At 41.2% G+C, this 24,362-nt stretch overlaps 1 protein-coding gene across 10 annotated transcripts in view; it reads right to left on the bottom strand.

The window, feature by feature from the left end:
* The window catches only part of TPD52 (tumor protein D52), a 107,476-nt gene that overhangs the window by 19,903 nt on the left and 63,211 nt on the right, over positions 1 to 24,362 (bottom strand). For 4 of the 10 annotated variants that reach the window (XM_072804133.1, XM_072804134.1, XM_072804135.1 and 1 more), the window contains exons 2-3: positions 8,456 to 8,571; positions 491 to 639 (exon numbers count right to left, since the gene is read on the bottom strand). In XM_072804133.1, coding sequence (XP_072660234.1) covers positions 491 to 639; positions 8,456 to 8,571 — 265 coding nt within the window. Of the gene's footprint in view, positions 1 to 490; positions 640 to 8,455; positions 8,572 to 22,926; positions 23,336 to 24,362 lie in introns of those variants that run through there. The other 6 variants (XM_072804129.1, XM_072804127.1, XM_072804131.1 and 3 more) reach the window with 6 other exon arrangements.

Raw genomic sequence — 24,362 nt, 5'->3', positions numbered from 1 at the left:
CCTCGCCACCAGCACCTATCAGAGGCGATAAATCGAGTCTTATGCTCCCTATAGAGCAGGATGAAGAAAGACTGGCTCAGGTCAAACCTGAGTTCAAATCCTGCCCCCACATTTTTGAGTTTTGTTACCTCAAGACTCACCTGCTCCTGCTTCCTTATTTCGGGCTAGCTCACCTACCACCCTATTTGATCATTCTGAAGACTATGTGACACATGTGCATTTCTGGCAAGTCAATATATAACACTGTGGGAACTTAAATGCCATGTCTTCAACTCACAGACGAGGCTGGTTTTCTTTCTATCCCCTAGAACAGTCTGGAAGACCAGAGTTAGCAGGTACACTGGAGAACTGGGTTGGGAGGGCCCTGTGTCGTACAAAGAAAAGTTGCAGAAGCCTCATCCCCTTTCAATTCCCCTCCCCACACAAAAGGAGCAGAAGTGTCCTTCACGTTCTCTGTTCTCTAGAAAAATGTATGATCAAGGGAACGTACGCAGATGTTGCTGTCACATCCTGCCAGCCTTTGGCAATGTTCTGTTTTAGTTCCTGTAGTGAATTGATCCCAAGTTTCCGTTTGATCTCTGCTAGGTGCTTCTCTTTTGCTGCTAACACTTGAGACAGAGTCTGGATTTCTTCTTCTACCTATGAGGAAGGAGGTTGGGGTAAAAATACAGCATGAGTCCTTCAGTAAGTGAGGATTATTAGTGCAAAACTATTCTCAATATTCTTCTATAAGAGTCACTTAAAAACATGTTCTGATTCATTTATCCGTCTCTGAAAACAACATACAGCATGTTTAGTAAACTGGTTACATGCTGAACTCTACTATAGAGCTTCTCTTTCCTCTTCTTTTTTTATCTTTTTTTTTTTTTTTTTTTTTTGAGAGAGAGCACACACATGAGTGGGGGTGGGCAGGAGGGGCAGAGGGAGAGAGAGAATCTCAAGCAGGCTCCATACCCAGTGCAGGGCCTGACGTGGGGCTCCATCTCATGACCCTGAAATCATGACCCGAGCAGAAATTGAGAGTCGACACTTAAATCAGCTGAGCCCCCAAGGCACCCCTCTTTTCTCTTCTTTATATTTCTATCTTGAATTGTCCTTAGGCTTCTCTTCTCTCTCTCTCTATACTTCCTTACTCAGTTATCCCATGGAAGCTTAGGGCTCAAACCTCCACACAGATAATATTCAAATTATTCTAACATCCACTCTTCTGACCTCTCGTCTGCATTTCCAGCTGGACACGTCCACCTGAGTACCCACAGATCTCATATTTGTGTACCAAATCTCTACTCCCCACTAAAACATGTGCATCCAAGCCAAATCGAAATCCAACCTTCCTACATATTTCATAAAAGTTTATACTGGAAATGTCTGTCCCAGAGCCTGCCAAAACCACAGCTCTCAATGAATCAAACTGTCCCCCCACAAAGAGCACCACAGAAGTCCCATGTGGACCTCAGCTAAGGCTGGACAGTTAGAGATAGGCCCTTGACCCAAGGACAGCCAATCCGTCAAGTGGCCACCACCCAGGGATATGCCTGCTGGAAAAAAGAGATGCTCCACTTATCACAGTCTCTGTCATTCAGGAATCTAGTTTGAGAAACTGAGATAACACTGAGAATAGTAGCTGAAAAGACTTGGATAAAGATGCCCTAAAATACAGAAGAGGAAGTGAGATTAGGAGATTTGGAAGCTTAAATATATTTGAGGAGGCCAAAACTCTACATGCAGAAACTAAAAAGAACAAAAAAGACTTACAGAGCAAAAGAAAAGCCTGCAACAGAAAAACAGAGCGCAAGAGACAGACCCACAGAGACAGACCTCACACGAAGAGAACTTTTGTCCTGGAAAGTTGAAAAAGTGGGATAGTCATTAATACTCAAGACCCTTAGAAAGATGCTTCTCTTGGCTTGTTGCAAAGCCATATTCTCAACCTTGACCTCTCATTTCTAAGATTTCAAAGACAGCATGGCCTTTAAAAACAACCTATAGTGAGCGCGTGTGGGTGGCTTAGTTGGTTAAGTGACTTGGTTTCGTCTCAGGTCATGCATGATAGCAGGATCCTGAGATCATGCCCTGTGTTGACAAGAGTTTGCTTGTCCCTCACCCTCTGCATTCCCCCTCCCTGGAGTAAATAATTAAAAAAATAAAATAACAACATTTAGTGTTGTTAAATAAACTCTTCTCACTGCCAATTAAATCTTTACAGAACACAAAGTGAAGAAAAATTGTACTCAACAAAAGGAGAGAAGAACAAATCACACGTGAAGTGGCTAGCAAAACACACACAGTTCTTAAGATGGCATTAATTAGAATGTAGGTCCAGAACAAAGACAACCCTCTGTGCTTGTCAGGAAGAACCGCTCATTCTGTGCTAGTCTTGGAAGTCACTTAAGTGGAATATGAAAATAAAAAGGCAAGAACGAATGAATGAGGTTCAAAATCAAGTAAATTAAATGATTTGCCCTAAGTCATCAAACTAATAATGTAGGAACCAGAATTTCAACCCAGGTTTTGGGGGCTCCATTTCTCAGTTTCCTGGCTAATTCTCATTGCACACTATTAGCTTTCCAACACCTCCCTCTCTATCCCAACTCCCAATTTTTCAGATGCTCCAAAAAACAGACCTAAAAGATAAAATATTCTACCCCTTGACACTTCTCTCAAGATTCCCTTTCCCTAATGACAGTTGGAGAAAAGACCACTAAAAATCTGACCCAATGCATTCCCCACTTTTGTTGGTTAGATTGTGCTGCCAACATACCTAGTTCAGCATATCATAGCTACAATTCCTTAATTCAATATATACATATCACAGACATATATATATATAAAATACATATTTTTAAATATGGAAAAAATACATATATAAAAGAACGACCTTAAAGCACAAAGAATACATCTGATAAGATCTAGTATTCATAACATATAAAGAACACATATAACTCAATAATATAAGAAAAATAATCCAATTAAAAGTGGACAAAGAAAAAAAAAATAAAATAAAAGTGGACAAAGGATTTAAATAGACATTTCACCAAAGATACATAAATGATCAATCATCATATGAAAAAATGCTCAATACCATTAATTAGTAATTAGAAAAATTCAAAGAGACTCTTACTCACTAGGATGTCTATCATAAAAAAGACAGTGACAAGTGTCGACAAGGACATAAAGAAATTGGGGCCCTTTTACATTACTGATGAGAAGGTAGAATGGTGCAGTTTGGCAGCAAAACAGTCTGGCAGTTTCTCAAGAAGTTAAACATAGAGTTACCATATGATTCAGGAATTCCATTCCCTGGTACATAGCATATAACCACCCAAAAACCTGTACACAAAAATATTCACAGGAGCATCATTCATAACAGCCAAAAAGTGGAAACAACCTAAGTATCCAACAATTGATAGATAATCAAAATGTGGTAGATAGCTATACAATTCAGCCATAAAAAAGAATGAAGTACTAATATGCATTATAACATGGATGAACCTTGAAAAAATACTAAGTGAAAGAAGCCAGTCACAAAAGACCATACACTATCTGATTCCATTTATACAAAATACCTGTAATGGGCAAATCTATAAAATAGAAAGTAGACTAGGGGTTGCCAGGGGTTGGAGGGAAAGGGCTGGGAGTGACTGCTAATGGGAACACGGTTTCTTTTTTGGGTGATGAAAATGTTTAGAATTAGATAGTGGTGAGAATTGTTCAATAACATAATCTACTCGGAGATTTAGAACCTGTTTCCTCCTCAATCAACTCATGATAACTAATAGTATTAAGTAATGTATAGAATTGTGGAATTACCATATTGTATACCTAAAACTATGATACAGCATGTTATACTAGAATTTTTTCAATAAATAAAAAATAATAGCATGTGCCTCTTCACACTATTGTGATAATAAATGAGATGATGTATGCACTGAGTTCAGCTTAGCAAGCAATCTGAAGACACTAGGCACTATTACTATTATGTTAGTATTACTGATAATAAAATAATAATACCAAGAATGGCAAGGATTTGGAAAAATGGCTTTCTCATATACTGTGAGAAATTTTCTGAATAGCATTTTGGTACTACCAGTGTACATGGGAATGACTCTGTGTCCTTAAGAAAAAACTACTAGACCCAGGAACCCTCTTTGTAGGAGTACTAATTAGAGAAGTGCATAAGGGATTATGTGCAAACGTTTCCACCAAAATATTACATAATAGCAAGAAATGGAAACAACCTAAATGTTTATAAATATGTCCATTAATTAAAAATGAGCTTGCAGCAATGAAAAAATGGGCTATCCAACAATTAAAATTAATTTTTTATTGGCATGAAAAACTGTTATGAAATCCAGTTAAGTGGGGAAAAGTTATAGACCTTTTTTTAAAAAGGCTTTTTAAAGTACAGAAATAAAAAAAAAAAGTACAGAAATATAACAATACATATCTAGAAAAATGTCTGGAAACAGATCATCTAAACTTTCACACTGTGAGTAATTTTCATTTTCTTCAGTTTTCTTTTATGTTTCTACAATAAATATATGTAACTTGTGGAAAATGTACTTTTGTTTTTCTTCTTTTTAAAATAGCATGTACTAAATACACGGTATTTTTAATTCTTACTCCTCCATAAGGCATATCACCACTCTAACCTACCCATCCTATCCCCACTTGTTAGTAAAATCTTATGTAAACAAGTGGACAGAACATATACATCAATAAGAAAACAGAAGACTTGAACAACACCATAAACCAACTGGATCTAACAGATATATATAACACTGTGCCCCAAAACAGTAGAATATACATTTTCCCCAAATGTACATTCTCCAGCACAGAGTATATGTTAGGCAAAAAAAAAAAAAAAAAAAAAAAATCTCAATAAATTTAAAATCATATGAAGGGGATCCCTGGGTGGCGCAGCGGTTTGGCGCCTGCCTTTGGCCCAGGGCGCGATCCCGGGAGTCCCATGTCAGGCTCCCGGTGCATGGAGCCTGCTTCTCCCTCTGCCTATGTCTCTGCCTCTCTCTCTCTCTCTCTATCTGACTATCATAAGTAAATTTAAAAAAAAAATCATATGAAGTTTTTTCTCCAACCACAAAGAAATGAAACTTGAAATTTATAAAAAAGGAAAGCTGCAAATACCATAATTTATGAAAATTAAACAACACACTCTTAAACCACCAATGGAGCAAAGAAGAAATCACAATATAAACTGGAAAGTAGGGGCACCTGGGTGGTTCAGTCAGTTGAGCATCTGCCTTTGGCTGAAGATGTGTTCTAGGGTCCTGGAACCTGGCAGTATTGGGCTCCCTGCTTATGTTCTTTCTCTCTCTCAAATAAATATATAAAATATTTTTAAAAAAAGACCTCAAATCAATTATCTAACTCTACACTTTAACAAACTAGAAGAAGAAAAGGAAATTAGCCCCAAAGCTAACAGAAGGAAGGCAATGATCAAGATTAGAGTGAAGATAAGACAGAAAACACAAATAAGAGAAAAATCAATGAAATCAAAACCTGATTCTTTAAAAAGACCAACAAAATTGGTAAACCTTTATTTAGCTAGACTGACAGAGAAAAAAACAATAGAAGATACAAATAACTATAATAAAAAATGAAAGCAGCAACATTGATACCACCTTTTTTTTGTATATTTTTTATTGGAGTTCAATTTGCCAACATATAGCATAACATCCAGTGCTCATCCCGTCAAGTGCCCCCCTCAGACTGGGTGACAGGCACTGAGGAGGGCTACCAACTTTAAAGAAATAAAAAGGACAAGGACACCTCACTGGCCCAGTCAGTAGAGCTTTCAACTCAATCTCAGGGTCATGAATTCAAGCCCCATGTTTGGCATAGAGCCAGGAGAAGAGAAGCCAAGACTAGACATAGGATTATAAGAGAAAACTATGAACAACTGTATGCCAACAAACTTGATGACCTAGATGAAAGGGACAAATTCAAAAAAAAAAAAAAAAGGGACAAATTCTTAGCAATTTACAAATTATTTAAACTGACCCAAGAAGAAACAGAAAAATCTGAAGAAACCTATCATATGTAAACAGATTAAATTAATTATCAAAAATCTCCCAACAAAGAAAAGTTCAAGACTTAGATGGCTTTATGGTGAATTATACCAAACATTCAAAGAATTAATGCCAGGGATCCCTGGGTGGCTCAGCGGTTTAGCGCCTGCCTTTGGCCCAGGGCGTGATCCTGGAGTCCCAGGATCGAGTCCCACGTCGGGCTCCCAGCATGGAGCCTGCTTCTCCCTCCTCCTGTATCTCTGCCTCTCTCTCTCTCTCTCTCTCTCTCTCTCTCTATGTCTATCATAAAATAAATATTTTAAAAAATAAAATAAAATAAATAAAGAATTAATGCCAATCCTTCTTAAACTCCTCCACAAAACAGAAGACCAAGGAAAACTTCCTAACTCATTCTAAGATGCTAGAATTACCCTAATACAAAAGCCAGACAAAAACATCACAAGAAAAGAAAATCGTAGGCCAATATCTCTCATGAATATAGATGCAAAAATACTCAACAAGGAAAAAATAAATAAATAAAAATTAAAATAAATAAGTAAATAAAAATTAAAAAAAAAAAAAACTTCAACAAGGGGTGCCTAGGTCGCTCAGTGGTTAAGCATCTGCCTTTGGCTCAGGTCAGGATCCCAGGGTCCTGGGATTGGAGTTCCACAGAGAGGAGTCTGCTTCTCCCTCTAGCCCTCCCCCTGCTCATGCTTGCTCTCTCGCTCTCCAATAAATAAATAAAATCTTAAAAAACTAAAGACACTATGAAGAAAGTGAAAAGACAACATACAGAATAGGAGAAAATACTTGCAAATCATATATCTGATAAGGGTCCAATATACAGAATACATAAAGAGCTCTTATATCTCAACAACAAAAAAACAAACAAAAAACAATTAAAAGAAAAACTGGGCAAAGAATTTGAATACACATTTGTCCAAAGAAGATAGACAAATGCTAATAGGCACATGAATGCTCCATATCATTGGTCATAAGGGAAATACAAAACTAATGACATACAACTTTACACTCACTAGGATGGCCATAATCCATAATCTTCCTTCGAAAGATCAAAAATAACAAATGTTGGCAAAGATGTAGACAAATTGCTGACTGGGATATAAAATGGTGTCCCTGCTGTGGGGAAATAGTTTGGCAGTTCCTCAAAAAAGTTAAACATGGGGAGGGCACTTGATGGGATGAGCACTGGGTGTTATACCATATGTTGGCAAATCGAATGCAAATTTTTTTAAAATGTAGGGGAAAAAAAGGTTAAACATGGAATTACATTTGATGCAGCAATTCCAGTTCTAGGTATATACCCAAAAGAACTAAACTTAGGTATTCAACAAGTACGTTTACACAAATGTTCCTAGCTCAGTATCTACAATGTGGAAACCACAAACAGATAAACAAAATATGGAAGATACATATAATGGAGTATCATTCAACCATAAAAAATAATAAAGCACCAGGGATGCCTGGGCTGTTCAGTTCGGCCCAATTTCGGTTCAGGTCACCATCTCAGGGTCGTGGGGTCAAGCCCGTGTCAGGCTCCACACTCAGCACAGAGTTTGCTTGTCCCTCTTCCCCCCACACGCCCCTCCCCCCCACTCATGCTTGTGTGCATACATGCATGTGTGCTCGCTCTCTCATAAATAAATAAATAAATACATACATACATTCTTTTAGAAAAACAGTAAAGTGCCAATATATGCTGTAAGAATGAACCTCAAAAATACTATGCCAAGTGAAAGAAGCCACAAAGAAAAAGTACCATATTATATGATTCTGCTTAAATAAAATATCCAGAATAAGTAAATCCATAGAGATGAGACATAAAGCAGATTATTGTTGCCAGGGGATGAGGGAGGGGCGACTGATTGAGGATGCCAGTTTAATGAGTATAGGTCTCCCCTGGGTGTGATGGAAATGTTCTGAAACTACACAAAGATGACAGCTGCACAAGGCTGTGAATGTGCTAAATGCCATTGCATTGTGCACTTTTAAACAGTGAATTTTAAGACAGAGAGAGAGAGAGGGAGGGAGGGAAAGAAGGTTTAAAGTGCCTATACCCACAACACAGCAAAGGGGAGAACAGAGTCACTGATGCAGCTGAAAAGGCAAGTGTGTTAGACTCGGTGCAGCCCCTCAGGTGATCTCTAGCACTCCTCTTGCCTGGGTCCTCCTTCACATCCTACTTCTCGGACCCACATCACCCGTTATATACCTTTTTCCATATAAAAACCAACTGGTATCACGCTCCTCTATTTCTTCTCCCCCCCTCAAGACCTCTTGGACATAAATGCATGCTGCTTTCTCTCCCCTGGAACCGATGAGGAGATGTGACCATGTGCTTTAGAAATCTAAGTGACATTGTAAGGGCAAAGCGTGAAGTTCCAAAAGGAAGGCTTCTTTACCTTTGCAAGTTCTCTTCTTAGCTCTTCTTGCTCCTCCTCTGATAGGGTCTCTGTGGCACCAATTGTGGCAACAACATCTTCTCCTTCCTCGGGTACTGGGTCTGTTCTCAGCAGACCTTGTTGAGGATTAAAAAAAAAAAAAAAAGTATGAAAACTAAATAAGATTCTCCCTTAGGCTCCTCTAACTGCCCCAGCGAGAATAAAACCAATTAGACTGGATCCACACATCAACTTTCTGTACCTTCAAATGACCTGGCTCTCCCAGGAAAGGACAAAAGAAAAGTCTGACCTACCGCTAAAAACCACCAAATTATACTCTGCCAAAAATGAATTTAGAATTCATATTTGCTTAGCTTCTGTCCCTTTGCTCAGTCACAATATAGTTACTCCAAAGCAGAAGAGTTAAGAGGCCAAGAATGGGCTCTTGGCAAGGCTTAAAATGCTAAGCTAGTAAATCAGCATGACTAGTAACTCACACTAACAGTGAAAGGGGTTTGTAAATGTCTCTAGCTTCCTCTGCTAATCAAATCCAGCACCTAACCTCAAGTCAAGAACTGAACAAACTCAAAGCCTACAGAAATTTTATTCCTCCCCCCAAAACAAGAAAGAAATTGTATTTCATTTCTTTCCATTGTTAGTGGAGATAGAAAACACCACCTTGTGGCTTTTAAAATAAATATATTAATATATATATTACATATATATCATCCAGATAACGTTTAAAAAGTCCTAATGTATACAGAAATGACCAACAGCAACACAGAAGTTTTCCATATTATTTAAGAACAATACGGCCACAGCCCCTCCCCTTGAATGAAGCCAACCACTATGGGTCTTTCAGGAAGAATGTGGTATTTCTCAAGTGGCCAAGGAGGCATCTGACCCTCTGCAATTCTCCCTTCTCTTCTGCCCAACCACCCATGCTCAAGGCTAGGGTGAGAGGCCAGCAAGGCACCCCTACCCACAAACCTTGGGTGCAGAATTTAAGGTGGTACCAAAAAACTCAATATAAATAATATTTTCATGTAATATTTTTAGAAAAGTTAATTCAAAGAATCTATAACGAACAAAATATCACAATTTTCTTTTTAAAGATTTTATTTATTTATTCATGAGAGAGAGAGAGAGAGAGGCGCAGAGACACAGGCAGAGGGAGAAGCAGGCTCCATGCAGGGAGCCTGATGTGCAACTGGATCCCGGGTCTCCAGGATCACGCCCTGGGCTGAAGGCGGCGCTAAACCACCAGTCTGCCCCAAAATATCACAATTTTAAATAGACAGGCCCAGTATTGTTGACTTTTTCCTTCCACCTCAGCCTCCAAATTGGCTTTGCACAGTACCGTTCCTGATCTTGTCTTTATTTAAAAGTTTCGTATTTTGTTCATCATGATTTCATCTTAATTTTTTTGAATACTATGTTAACATATTATTGGTCTCGACTGCAGAGCATTTTGGTGCCCTATTAAATTTACAGCTAGGGGCACCTCGGTGGCTGAGTGGTTGAGCGTCTTGCCTTTGGCTCAGGTTGTGATCTCAGGGTCCTGGGATCGAGTTCCACATTGGGCTCCCTGCAGGGAGCCTGCTTCTCCCCCTACCGATGTCTCTGCCTCTCCCTGTGTGTCTCTCATGAATAAATAAAGAAAATCTTTTAAAAATTTTTTACAGCTAAGGCAGGTGGCTGCTGGCCCCCCTTGCCTTACCCTAGTCACAGTTCTGCCCATACATTCCTATATCACAGAGGTTTGGGTTTTCACAGTCTCCTCTGGCAACAGATTTTTTTTTGCGCAGGGAACCAGGGAAAAGTCTCCTCCTTTTCCTGCTCTTCGCCTCTTTCTGCCAGTGGGCATTACAGCAGACGCAGAGCCCCACCACCCCACACCCATTTCTGAGAAGAGCTAGTTCAGCCATAGCAGCAATGTGGCATCACGCCCAAATCAGGATGCCAGGCAGCAGATGACAGACTTCACGGGCAGGCAGAAAGGCAGGAGAGAGAATAAACCACGCTGTTCAACAAGCAGCCAGTGCCATGGCAAGCCTAAAAGAAGTATATGAATCAATGACACAATGTGTATGCACACTGTGGAAAAGGTACAGAGACACCCTTTACGGGGTCTGTTGCATATAAACTGCTAATGGCCCTTAATAATCATAACAGCAACAATCATGAGCATAACATGCCAAAACAGTGCCCACTCGAGGGGCGTTTACAGAACTGTAAAAGGAATAAAAGCAATACAAAGAAAACAACTAAAAAAAAAAAAAACCACAAACTGGAGCAGCAAACAAAATATGATTGAGTCTTCTAATGCACAGACAATACGTGACAGGTACAATCAGTAGATGAAAAAGGCCAATGAGTAATTGCTTCTGTAGGCCCCCTCTAAAATATCTTCAGGCTGCCCAAGTCATATTTCTGTGCTAGAAATCTGATCGTGTCACTCTCTAGTTTGCAATCCTCTAGTGGTTGGTTCCCTGTTGTTTTCAAGACAAAACTCAACCCCGTAGCTTAGCACGCAGGACTTACTGGACCCATCCCCTGCTATCTGTCATTGGAACCCTCATACTCCAACTCCAGCCAAATCAAACTACAGATAAGGTACGTACAGTCAGAAATCACTGAGGAGGGTCCATGTACACTTGCAAATTTATCCCCTATACCAGATTATGTGACAAGAGAGTCCAAGATTGAGGGTGGAAGGGGAGTATATAGTAGAAGCACATAAGACAATATAGTCAGAACTACAACAGAGTTCATTATGAATACTCTTCATTTTTAAGGTTTTGTTCTAACTTTTCAAGTCTCCAACTAGAACAGGACTCAAAAAAATCTAACAAAACTCTGCTTTTTGTTGCTTTTTAGCAAGGGCTCTTTCATGTCTTTTAATAGTTTGCAAAACTGCTTAAGGGGAAAAAATGGAATATCTAACTACTAATAATGCTTTAGGCACAAATGCCCACTTCCAAAAAGAATCTAGGGGGGATTGATACTATTCAAGTATTTAGTTAGGCTAGCAGAGAAAATAAATGTCTCAGAAAAGGGGGTCATGTAGTTGTCCACAGTTGGCTCGGACCTTGAGATTTTATATTAGGAATCATTAGTAACATAGGAATTACAGGTTCTGCTTTTTCCATATTAGCCTGTAGGTGGCAGCAAATTATCAACATTACAATTTTAAGGTGTGGTTTGTTTTAGGGTAATCAGACTGGGGGGGGATGGAAAATGAAGAATACAAAGGGAGAACAGAAAGGTAGATGTCAAAATCACTGGCAAAACATGACAATCATGACTTAGGATAATTATTAATAACCACAGCCACCCCCTCAGAGTGCATTCCGTATATATTCAAATCTAAACTAAGTAGTCCAAATATATTACATCATTTGTGTACAACACTGCTATGATGCAGGGATCCCCATCCCCATTTCCAGAGGGGAAGACAAGCTTAGAGGTTAAGCAACTTGCCCATGGCAGCACCTGAATCCATGGTGGGGTTACAATTCTGAACCTCAACAGCTTGATGTGAAAGTATATGCTTAAAATCACTGATTTCTATAATACAAATGAAGAAAAGAGCAGGGAGCTGAAGCTCAAACTTGTAGGATATCTAGAAGCAATAATAAAGACCCTGTACAAAGGAAATGAACCTGACCAACCAGATCAAAAGCAATCTTCTTCATTTCCAAATGTACAATTTCTCCAAACCTGGAGCCTTACAAGTTTTTCTAAGTATTATCCAATTTCCCATATGTTCAGTAAGAGTGCAATATTTATTGTAGAGGCAGAGTCTGGCTTTGGGGAGAAAAAAAAATTAACTTCTCATTCACAACACAAGTTGGGAAACGGGAGCATTTTAACATATAATTCCTTAAAACTATAAATACTCCCAAAAACAATTCTTATTCAATCATTAATTTTAATGTTTCTCCTCAGAATCTGATGGGAAACCATTTTTATTGTTTTTAAAGATTTTATTTATTTATTCATGAGAGGCACAGAGACAGAGAGAGGCAGAGACACAGGCGGAGGGAGAAGCAGGCTCCACGGAGGGAGCCCGATGTGGGACTGACTCAATCCCAGGTCTCCAGGATCACACCCTGGGCCGAAGGCGGCACTAAACCACTGAGCCACCAGGGCTGCCCTGAGAAACCATTTTTAAAAGATGACAAAGAAGGACAAAATATGATTGATATTTGTTGAGATCTAATACACCAACCAGGGAGATTCACATTACCTCATTTTTGAAAAAACATCTTATAACCAACACCTGATGAAAGGAGGATTATTTATTTCCACTGGGAAAGTGAGACCCTCTGCGGTTAGTCATTTGCCCAGAATCACAGGTGAGATTAAAATGTGGGTTTATCTGACTCCAAACTCTTGCTCTTTCACGTACACTTTTTCTTAGAGAAATTCCAATGAGCAGGGAGGACAAAGGTCACAGAAGCCACGACGGGCAAGCAGTAGGCAGAGGGCTGGAGCCTTCTACACAGGGACTTCCAACTTCCCCCAGGGTGGAAGAGCACATGTGGATCCCCAGCTGAAGTCACAGGTACCATTATCCAGCCCAAGCGACTAAAAATTGGGGATAATTTGTTCCTTCTGGTTATTACTATTCTGGCCACCTCCTTCATTCCTGTAGCTGTGCAAACAGATAGCCCACCTGCCTCCCCTCCGAGGAGTTATGGAGCAGAGAGAGCTGGGAGCCCATTGGCAGGCCAATGGTCGGGCACCCAGGTGAGAGTCCCACTGTCAAGAGTGGGCAACAGGGAAGAGGAACAGAGACCAGGAGGACCATGCTCCCTCAATCAGAGACCAGGAGACCATGCCCCCTCAATCCGAGGACACAATTAAATTCTGAACTTGAGATGCACTGAACAGCCAACCAGTTAAGCGGTCCTTATGGCATAGCAGTTTATCACTGGTAAACATGCTCCAAAACTTGCAAAATGGGTGTCAGGGGCTTAGAAAATCACACACTTCTCCTTCAGCAAAGTCTGCATCACAAACATTACATGCTGAGAAAAATAAAGCAAGACATGGATTATTGCCAGGTGAAAAGCAATTCTGGTTAAGTTAGATAATGCATTTGAAGATGTTTCTGGAGGTAAACTTGGTTTTACTCTAAAAAATAAGCACAGGAGTGTTACGGTCAACATGTATGTCTGAGTAAATCAAAAAGGATGTCAATAAGCATTAAAAATTTTTTATTTTTGTTAATCTTTTTTTAAAAGATTTTTTATTTATTTATTCATGACAGACACACACAGAGTGGGGGGGGCAGAGACACAAGCAGAGGGAGAGGGAGAAGCAGGCTCCATGCAGGGAGCCCGACGTGGGACTCGATCCCGGGTCTCCAGGATCACACCCCGGGCTGAAGACGGCGCTAAGCCACTGAGCCACCAGAGCTGCCCTGCATTAAAAACAATTTTAAAGCAGTGTCTTTAGTCTTTTAACTTGCAGCAATTTTCCCCCTTCCTCAACAAATCCTATAGTGGTACATCCTAACATCCATGGTGTCTTGGAAGAAATGAAGTATGATACTCCACACTCCTGAGAACTTGTTAGCAACTTGAGGAAAACGAAGTGCTTAGGTGTCTGGCTTTAGTGGAAATGTGTGTGATGAACAAGCATGACAGGGAAGAGCAAAGATCAATGGAAAAAGAGTTCAGCCTTGAACATGTCTCTAGGTGCACACTATAAAGTCCTGATGTCACAGCCGTATCTTTTCATTTCAGTGCTCACAGTGCCAAGAACAGAGCAAATGTTAATGCTTTATTTGAACTGACTGGTTAAAGATTTATTCAAATCAAGTTCTCTTTACGTTCCCATGCATACCCATCTATTTGACAAATACTGCCAAAAATGTCAACCAGGTATTTTTTTTAAATACAAATTTTGAACCTACAATTAAAATTAAACCATGATTAAGAGTTTGGTGAGTATCTTTCTGCTCAAGTGCTATGGAGGCAGCCCATGCCACCCCATATTGGAGCACCCACCCAAACATTTCCCTTTGGTTCACCTTTGACCTTTGACTCAATTAAGACCAACTGCTTCTCCTCAAGACCTTCTACAACTATCATTTAAAAACTCCTTAGCCATTTTTTTAATAATTTCAGATCTGAGAAATTTTGCATCATTTTATTTAAACATTTTATTAAGTAAGATGAGGAAATGGGGCAGAGATTTTTTTTTAAAGAGTAGATAAAGCAGGAACTTTGAAATTAGATGGTTCTGTAGGTTGACTTGTGTCCCCCAAAAAGACACATTTCATTTCCTAACACCCAGGACCCACAAATGTGTTTTTGTTTGGAAACGGGTTTTTGCAAATATAGTCAAGATGAAATCACAGTATATCAGGGTGGGCCATAACCCAATGTGTCCTTATAAGAAGAAGGAAATCTAGACACAGAAACCCAGAGCAAACAACATGGAAATATATGAGCCCATAGAGGCCCAGGGACAACTCCACATGATAATAGAGGCAGACTGGAGGGATATAGCTGCAAGCCACAGAATGCCAGGACTGCCAGCAACTGCCAGAAGCTAGAATGAGGCAAGGAAGAATTTCCCTACAGAGGGAGCATGGCCCCACTGACACCTTCATTTTGGATTTCTAGCCTCCAGAACAGAGATAGAACACATTTCTCTTAAGTCACTCTATTTGGGGCACTTTATTATGGCAGCCCTAGGAAGCTGAGCCCTCAAAAAACCCCTTGCATATTTAAAAAACAACACAAAATACCACCTGCCTCTCCAGAGTTTTCTAAGAACACTTTAAAGGATTATGAACATGGAGAGCGGGCACATGTTAGATGTTCAGTAGGGATGTACTACTGCCCCACTTCTCCATGTGCTACAAGTCTTCCCAGTTACTTCCTATCTCCTCACCCATGAAGCATGGCTCACAGGTCCCCTCATTCCCCATCTCTCTTCAACCCCATCACCTGGCATCTGCCTCTCCTCTGCATCCTCAACATGACAGTTGTCAATCGCGATGTCATTTGATGTCTCCAAGGCATCAGCACTGAACCTTGGTCTGGAATCTCCGTTCCTGTGTTATCTATCTCCCCATCCAATCGCCCCAGATTTGTCTTACATCTGAGATATGGCTTCATCTCACTCCCCCAGGCATCTCCTTCATGCCTCCCCTCCAAACCTACCACTCTTGCCTTGATTCAGGCTCTCACGATGCCTTGCTCAGATTCTTGCCCCTAAAGCTCCCTGATGGTGTCCTTCCCTCCAATCCATTCACCACCCTGCCATCAGAGTAAGCTTCTAATGTAGGACTCTGACCATGGCACTCCCTTGTCTTAAATCCCTCCAGGGCTTCCCACCTCTTATTTCTCTGGACAATCTAGGGCAATCTTGCTCTGGACAATCTTGACAATCTGACAATACCCACCCAACACACTCACTACCTTTCCCAACCTGCAGTCCCTATGAAGACATGCTTTTTTTTTTTTTTTTTTTAAAGCAACATATCAACTCAAAAAGTAAAACTGCCTCCCCTACGTTTTTTGCCCATTTTTATGGTAAAATATGGAAAATAAAAGTTGCCATCCTAATCCATTTTTAAGCATACAATTCAGTGGCACAAACAACATTCACAATGTTGTACAACAACTTCCACTGTCTCAAAACACACACACACACACAACTTCCACTGTCTCTTTCCCAAATCATGTTCTTTTTTTTTTTTTTTTAAAAAAACATGTTTGCACATCTTATTTTCACTTCTGGAAACCCCCTCCTTATTTCCAAGTCATATTCACTTCAATAAATCAGTTTTAAGTGTCTCCTGTTCTTGTAAGCTTTCCCTGGATCCTGTGTCCAGGTTCCGCTCTGGGTACAACATGCTATAATGTCTACTGCACTTAGGACACAGCCTGATGGGCTGGGCAACATTTGACCTCAGCACTGTGCTCCAGTCCTGCATCTTCAGCCCAGCATTGTATCTGGTACACAGACACTCATTAGCATGCTCCAAATAAATAAATTACACGAAGGTACACAGTTGAGTTAGAGATAAGAACTCGGTGTCCCTACGCTGTCATTGTATCTTGAGATTTTTATTTTTTTTAAAAAGATTTGTATTTATTTATTCATGAGAGACACAGAGAGAGAGAGGCAGAGACACAGGCTGAGAGAAGCAGGCTCCATGCAGGGAGCCCGACGTGGGACTCGATCCCGGGGCCCCAGGATTGCTCCCTGGGCCGAAGGCAAGGTGCCAAACTGCTGAGCCACCCAGGCGTCCCAAGATTTTTATTTTATACCTCATTCTTATTTCACTGCTTCACCTACACAAGGCTTTCCATTTAAAGCAGACATATTTTTTTTAATTTTTTAAATAAAATAAAACACATGAAATGTCATTCTCTAAAGAAATACAACTTCTGTCTCACACATAATCTATACCAAGATTGTTACATCTGGAGGTCATATACCTTCACTATTACAGGCAAAGTGTGTTCACAGCCAAACGCACCATACCTTTATGGGGGGGGGGGGAAGGGAGCACAAGTGATATTACAGAGGGAAAAATATGATGTCAGCTGCTCCCAAGATACACACTTAGAAGAGAAGAAGATGCAGAGGAAGTAAGCTGAGATATTTGCTTACTTAGTTAACATGAGGACTACACAAGAGCCCTAGAAGCTTCTCTACGAAATAAAACTGTATACACGGGATACCTGGATATCCAGCTCAGTTGGCTAAGCATCTGCCTTCAACTCAAGTTGCGATCCCAGGGTCCTAGGATCGAGTCCCACATGGGATACCCTGCTCCATGGGGAGCCTGCTTCTTCCTCTTTCTCGGCCTCTCACTGTCTCTCATAAATAAATAAATAAAATCTTCAAAAAAATAAATAAATAGGGGCACCTAGGTGGCTCAGTAGGTTAAGCATCTGCCTTTGGCTAAGGTCATGATCTCAGGGTCCTGGGATTGAGCACCACATGGGGCTCCCCACTCAGTGGGGAGTCTGCTTCTCCCTCTCCCTCTGCCCCCTCTCTCATTCTGCTCTCTCTCCCAAATAAATAAATAAATAAATAAATAAATAAATAAATAAATCTGGAGGTATTTATTTATATGGACGTATATACCTTCTTTACACAGCCTTTAAAGAGGCTACAAAGGCTTTAGGACCAAGGTAGGAATAAGAAATTTTAGTTTCTAAGGGTTGTTTTACATAAGCACAAGCAAGAATAAATAAATATATGCCTTTAAAAAAAAAAAAAAAAAACCTAGGGACACACAAAGAGATACAACGCACAGTTCAAAATGTCTTTAGTGGTACTATCCAAAAAGATCACAAGACAAAGATATTTTCCCTGTTAGAAGTCTGTGCAGAGAAGACTCCGCTCTCTGGGTCTTCTCTGTTCCAAATGTAATAAAATCCCAGCAGAGGCAGGAGGAATATTTGGAAGTCCTCACAACAAAGTCAGATCCTAAACAAGCAAGACCCTTCTCTCTCGTAAGAAACCCTAAACACAGGGGCACCTGGGTGGCTCAGCGGTTGAATGTCTGCCTTCGGCTCAGGGTGTGATCCTGGCTGGGGTCCTGGGATCGAGTTCTGCATCGGGCTCCCCACAGGGAACCTGCTTCTCCCTCTGCCTGAGTCTCCGCCTCTGTGTGTCTCTCATGAATAAATAAAATCTTTAAAAAAGAAAGAAAGAAAGAAAGAACCCCTAAACACAAAAGATCTATTTAACACAGGGCTTCTCAAGCATAGCACAAGGGGGCATTTCAAGCAGCAGCACTGTGGTTGGGGCTGTCCTGTGCATCACCCCATGTGGCATGCAGGCATTCACCCACTTGACGTCCCCCAAGATAAGTGCTGTTGTGACAACCAGAATCATCTCAAAATTGGCTCTAGGCATGGCCAGAAGGCCTGCAGGCGGGGGGGGGGGGAGTACCTGCTATTTGACACAGATTATCTTCAGAAGAAAGCAATTCAGAAGCACAGGCCATGAAAACGCTGTATTTCTTAAGGATATAATCTTTCCATATTTGCCGGTGGTGATACAGTACAAGAGTAGGAGAGAAAAATGAGTCTACTAATTGTCATTGGGGCAGCAAGGAACAAAAAGCTGAGGAACCTTGACCCACTCCATCTGGGGAAAGAACCAGAACCAAAAAAAAAAAAAAAAGAACCAGAACCCAAGAGATGAACTGGGCAGTATCAGGGCCACTGAAGAGGACTGGAAGTGGGTTGAGGAGGGGAGGCAGGCAGCTCTCAGGCCAGAAGGGAAAAGAGAGCTGGGACCCAGATGGGCAGAGAGGGCTCTGAAAGCAGAGCCCTGGTCAGAGGTCAACTTGCAACCCAAAAAGGTCACCCTCCCAAAACCTCACAGAAAGAGTGGAGGAGGAAGGAAAGATCACTAAGGTAGAACACATCAGTATTTTCAAATGCTTTACTCACCTCCTCCAGAAATTCCTAAACTGACCCTTAAGTCTCTTTCATCTTAAAAAAAAGAGGGGGAGGGATCTTCAGGTGATTACTTCAGAACCATCTGTTCTCCCAACCCCAATCAAGTGTAAAATGAGTAACTAGGACAACTCAACAAAAGACAGATCAAAGGTCAGCCATGGAGCAATGTAGGGGTCCCCAGGGAGGGTGTCATTTCCATTCTTAAATTTCCTCTGTAGGAATAAGTTCTTCATAACTTCAATTCTGCTCTGATTTTTACTTTGTAAACCACGTTATCTGCTCTTGAAGACCTTCACAAGTAATTACACGTAACTTTCAAGAAGTAATAATGACTTCCCTAAAAAGAAGTGAGAATGACACAGAGTAGAAACCAAAAAGGTAATAAGACAGATAGGAAAAGAAGGACTCTGAGCTAAGGAATTCTAGTTTGGTTTTAGAGTTTCAAATATGACAGCATAAAACTAAAATGTCAGATGTTTAAATGGCTTCTACTCCTATTTCCTGAAGTCACTAGAAATAACCAAAGGTGTTTCATACAACGGGGCTGCGTCTTTCTGTAATTAAAAAAAAAAAAAAAATTAAGAGGAAGAGTGGTTCTACATAAAAAGGACTTGGGAAATTATCTTTGTAGGTGTTCACTGAAGGGATGAGAAAATGCAGCACAGGACACTAGCGAGAGAGAGAGACGGCTGTGCTGACCATCAAGTGCAAAAACCAATGGAGTCCATGTCAAAGTAGGGCATAAGCAATCAACACGCTACCCCCCATGGTAAAGTCCTTGATGGACGAGAGCTTACACCTGGAATGATTAACCTGTTCTATAATATCCATCACCAAAGATGCCAAAAGAATGAGATCAAGAAGTAAAAAAACACTAGCTTGGCGGCAGAGGGATGAGTGTGAGACCCAATGGGGGCTGAGCTTTGTGATTTGGGGCTTTACAACACCTCTCTTGGCCTCAGGTCGTAGGGAAGAACAGTGATCAAAAAAGACTCACATCCCTAATGGAACTTACATTCCAGATTCTGAAAATTAGAAGTCAGTTTTTCAAACCATGGACTGTGAAAATCCATTTAGCAGTACCAAACGAGCATTTTAAAAAGAACAAATGGAATGATATATCAGAATACACCATGAATAGTAAAGATACGTTCTGTTTTCACAGAATCCTGCCTCAATGATTGTTATTTGTATTGATGAGGGTTGTGGGTCAAGACATATAAGGTATTCTGAATGTGGGTTGGTTATACCAAAGCACTTAAAAAAACCCTAATAGAAGACCTCTCTTTGTCCTAGCCACAGGCCTTCATCCTATCCTTCACTTAGACTGCTTCTTAGGGACATTCTGCCCATAGATTCAATCCCATTACTCGCCCATTTGCCCCACGATGGCCTGGATAAATATCAAAGAGTATGTTTTTCAGATCAGTGCTCCCAATCTTTCTGAGTAGGATTCCTTTTAACACCAGTCCCTTTTGTACACTACTTGTCTGCTGATTAAGGAAATGCACAGTGGGGCTGCCTGGATGGCTCAGTGGGTTAGGCAGCCGCCTCTTGATTTCGGCTCAGGTCATGATCTCAGGGTCATGAGACTGAGCCTGTGTTGAGCTCTGCACTTAGCATGGAGTCTGCTTAGAATTTTCCTCTCCCTCTGTGCACCCCCCCACCCCCAACGCTCACATGTGCACTCTCGCTCTCAAATAAATAAATAAATCTTTAAAAGAAAAAGAAAATGCCCAGTGACCAAAAGCCACATGAACTTTTAAATGTAATTAGAATGTATCTGTCCTGAGAGCTCCTACTGAGAAATACACGGAGTACAAGTGCACCCAAGACACAGCATTCCTTCCATCTATGCCCCATGCTTGATGTTCAAACAGACTTGCAGGCTTCTTATGCCCTGAGGGGTCCCAGGCACAGGGACTACTGATGACTGTTCTAGATCCTTTTATTTGGATATTTCAGAATCACCATGTTCTTACTAAATGACTGCTTAGGGTGGTTTCTGTTTGTTTTAACGCTCTCTCCCCCTCCTTTTTTCCAATGAAGGCAAACTACTGAACTGGAACTCTAGTGGGTACATGAGTTTGTTTTTAGTTTTTATTGTTCACTTGTCTCTCTTTTTTTTTTTTTTCCCAATAAATTTGTTTTTAAATATCATGAGCCCAGACTCCTACACATTGCTGCTAGGATTTGGAAAGATAATTGTTCAAAATTTGCCTCGAGACATATTCAAACTTCCCCACTGCTTTATTTTTAATAGAAAACATCCAAAGGCAGCAATTATTGCAACTGGGAAAAGTGAAAGGAGGTGAAGAGAGAACTAAAGCCAGGTAAATCCTCCCACAAATCTCACACTCCCACACACACTGATCACCAAGATCTGCGTGAAGTCACATAACTTCAGCTGCTACTTCCCCGACCTTTGTCGGGCTTTACTCTGCCATCGAGCTTCAACTCCCTACCGTGTGTTGTTTTTGAAGCATTTCCTATATGGAGGATTTAGAAGTTACGATGGATGGTGCCATCCTGTTAGGGGCCAGGCATAGGGGAGATCCCCTATATTAATAGAGGCCCAAGGTGGGCCCCGGAGATGGGGGAAGGGAAGCAGCCTGACACCCCAGGCAGACATCTAACGGCAGCCTCCCAGTCTCCATTTCTAGAAACCAGTTCTAACCTGTTATTGTCAACCGTTGTTCCCTGCCTGGAAATCCCAACTACACCTCAAAGCTGGCTGTGGCTGCAACCAACGGGTTGGAGTAACGTTGCTTCAGTAAGCTCTCTGCTCTCAGCAAGTATACAACCAAAAATACTCACACCTAAGTACCCACTTTGTAAACTTAAAAAAAGCAAAATGTGACCAATCATTAACAAGGAAAAAATTAACTTTGAGGAAAATCTGCTTACTTCTCTGGCAAGTTACAGAGGAAGTCATCTAGGGGTCTCCAAGCCTTAGCTGTAAAATGAGCTAAAATGGCCTGATGTGCAAGGGCTGCTTCCAGACCCGTGCTGCCTCGTGCCCATAACCTAAGCCTCTCCCTGCTGGTACCTGGCATCGTGCTGCCATCTGAGAAGGAATGACTGCTGCCCAAGGGACAGCAACGCTGAATTCTTCTTTTTTTTTTTTTTTAAAAAAAAAGTCTCTTGCCTGTGTATTTCTGCATGTTAGTCTCTGTATTCCAAAACAAAATCCTGGATGTCCACAAGCAGGGCCTTAAATGAAGTCAAGGCTTCAGATATTTCAGCCTCATTTGAACAAAGACAAAATCAGGGGTGGCTCTTAAAAAATTACATGTAGATGGCCACAAGCAAAGACCTTCAGATTCTCCCTTTTTTTGTTATTTATCAGCTCAATGAACTCAAAGTGATCAGAGGAACTCTAGCGTTCATATAAATAGTACCACTTTTAAAATCTAAGTTCCTGGGGCTTGGGTGGCTCTGCAAGTCGACCTGGTTAAGCGTCTGCCTTTGGCTCGGGTCATGATCCCAGGATCCTGAGATGGAGCCCCACATCGGGCTCCCTACTTGGTGGGGAGCCTGCTTCTCCCTCTCCCTCTACCCACAGCTCCCCCTGCTTGTGCTCTCTCTCTCTCTCTGTTAAATGAATAAAGTCTTAAAAAAAAAATCAAAGTTCCTATTTTGTATATAAAAAACATATTCTAAATATTTAGTGACTTCTCTCTCTCTGCTTGGATTCTTCAACAGCTTTGTTCACTAGTTTCAACACAACAACACAATACCTCTTTACACTACATAATTTTAAAGCCAAGCAAACCCCGAGTTGTGTCCAAGTTTTATTACAGCAAATCTAACTTTAGAAAATCAATAGTGGGGATCCCTGGGTGGCTCAGTGGTTTGGCGCCTGCCTTTGGCCCGGGGCATGATCCTGGAGTCCTGGGATCGAGTCCCGCGTTGGGCTCCCGGCATGGAGCCTGCTTCTCCCTCTGCCTGTGTCTCTCCCCCTCTCTCTATGTCTATCATGAATAAATAAATAAAATCTTTAAAAAAAAAAAAAAGAAAGAAAAGAAAATCAATAGTTACCAAACTTCTGAAGAGTAGGTGATCCAGATGGAGACAAATTTCCACTAGGAGACAAGTAAAGATAGTTTTTGTTCACTCCTGTGTCAAAATCAAACGGGGACTGGTAATCTTCATAAAACTCCATCTCCCTACAGTCCACTCCGGACAAATCAAGAACGCGTGGTTTTATAACCACCTGATACTCTCCGGTTGAGCGCCGCTCTGGGCATAATACCATGCAACTGTGCTGAAGGAGTCAACCCCGGGGTTTGAAGTCCCTGGCTGCCTGGCCCAGGTGTGACATTTCTTTCTCAGAGCCTTCACACCCCTAGGACAAGCTGGCCTGTTCGATAAATGACTTCTCTGGAGCAACCCTAGTTCTCTGTTCACCACCTGCTGTTAACTCTGGTCAACAATGAACAACAGGCACAGGGGCGCGGAGCTTGCTTTGGTCAACAGAGGAGGGCCGGGTTCCGCAGTATCTCCCAGATGTACAAACAGTTCAAGCCAACGTCAGGCACTGGCACAATTACAAGAAACCACAATTTTTTTTTTTTTCTAAACCGGTCAGCTGACCACAACTACACCAGGGCAGACTTAATCTTCTAGGACAAGGAAGGATTACCAGTCAGTAATCTCCTCCAAAGGCCATCTGGGTGATACTTTTTTCCACCCAGGATTACAACAGAGTCCTAAAAGCCAAGCTTCCTGCTTTAGCGATCAGCTTTCTAAGTATGACTTCGTATAGAAATAAAGCTGCGTTTCCATTATTACCTTATCTAATGTCTGGCTTAGTGTCACAAAAATTTGTCTGTCCTCCCACCCTCCCTCCTTTTTTTCTTTCTTTCCCTTTCCTCTCCTTTTCTGGAAAGATGGTGTTTTCGTGACATATCCTGTGAAGAGAAGCAGCAGCTCTGGAGGGAAAGGTCCCAGGTGTTGGGGCCCCTTCCTGGTTTAGGCCATGCCCCTGCCAGGTCTGCAATTAACCTGTGTGCAAACACGCAGGAGCCACAGAGTGGCCCCCTCAGGGCACACACTGCAGAGTGACCTGACCTGCTCTCGGGTACCTGTGAGCCAAATTTCTAAGTCATCAAATTTATTTTCTTTGACACAAGTCTATCAGCAGACCCTTTCTATGTTAACCATGGCCTCTGCTCAAGAGATAGCACTGGAAGTTTCTGCCACTGTTGAGTGAATGGCTCACCTACTCTGAACGAGGTAAAAATAAAGGCAACCCCTCTTCCTACGTAGGCAATGGTCTATCACCACACAACCAAGAAGGCAGTATTCTATCTCTACAAGTCGACCCGATAAAAAATATGCTCTCCCTCGACTGGAAGCAAATATAAAACCTAAAATATTTTAGGCATTAAAAAATACTCTGTGTCTAGCATATACAACATATTTGCACCAAGACAGTCCTCTGTTCATCTCACCTTAGGATTCATTTTCTATTT

The sequence above is a fragment of the Canis lupus genome, chromosome 28, assembly GCF_048164855.1.
Source record: "Canis lupus baileyi chromosome 28, mCanLup2.hap1, whole genome shotgun sequence".
Taxonomy (NCBI): domain Eukaryota; kingdom Metazoa; phylum Chordata; class Mammalia; order Carnivora; family Canidae; genus Canis; species Canis lupus.
The sequence above is the reverse complement of the archived record's forward strand: the minus strand, read 5'-3'. Positions and strand labels throughout refer to the sequence as shown.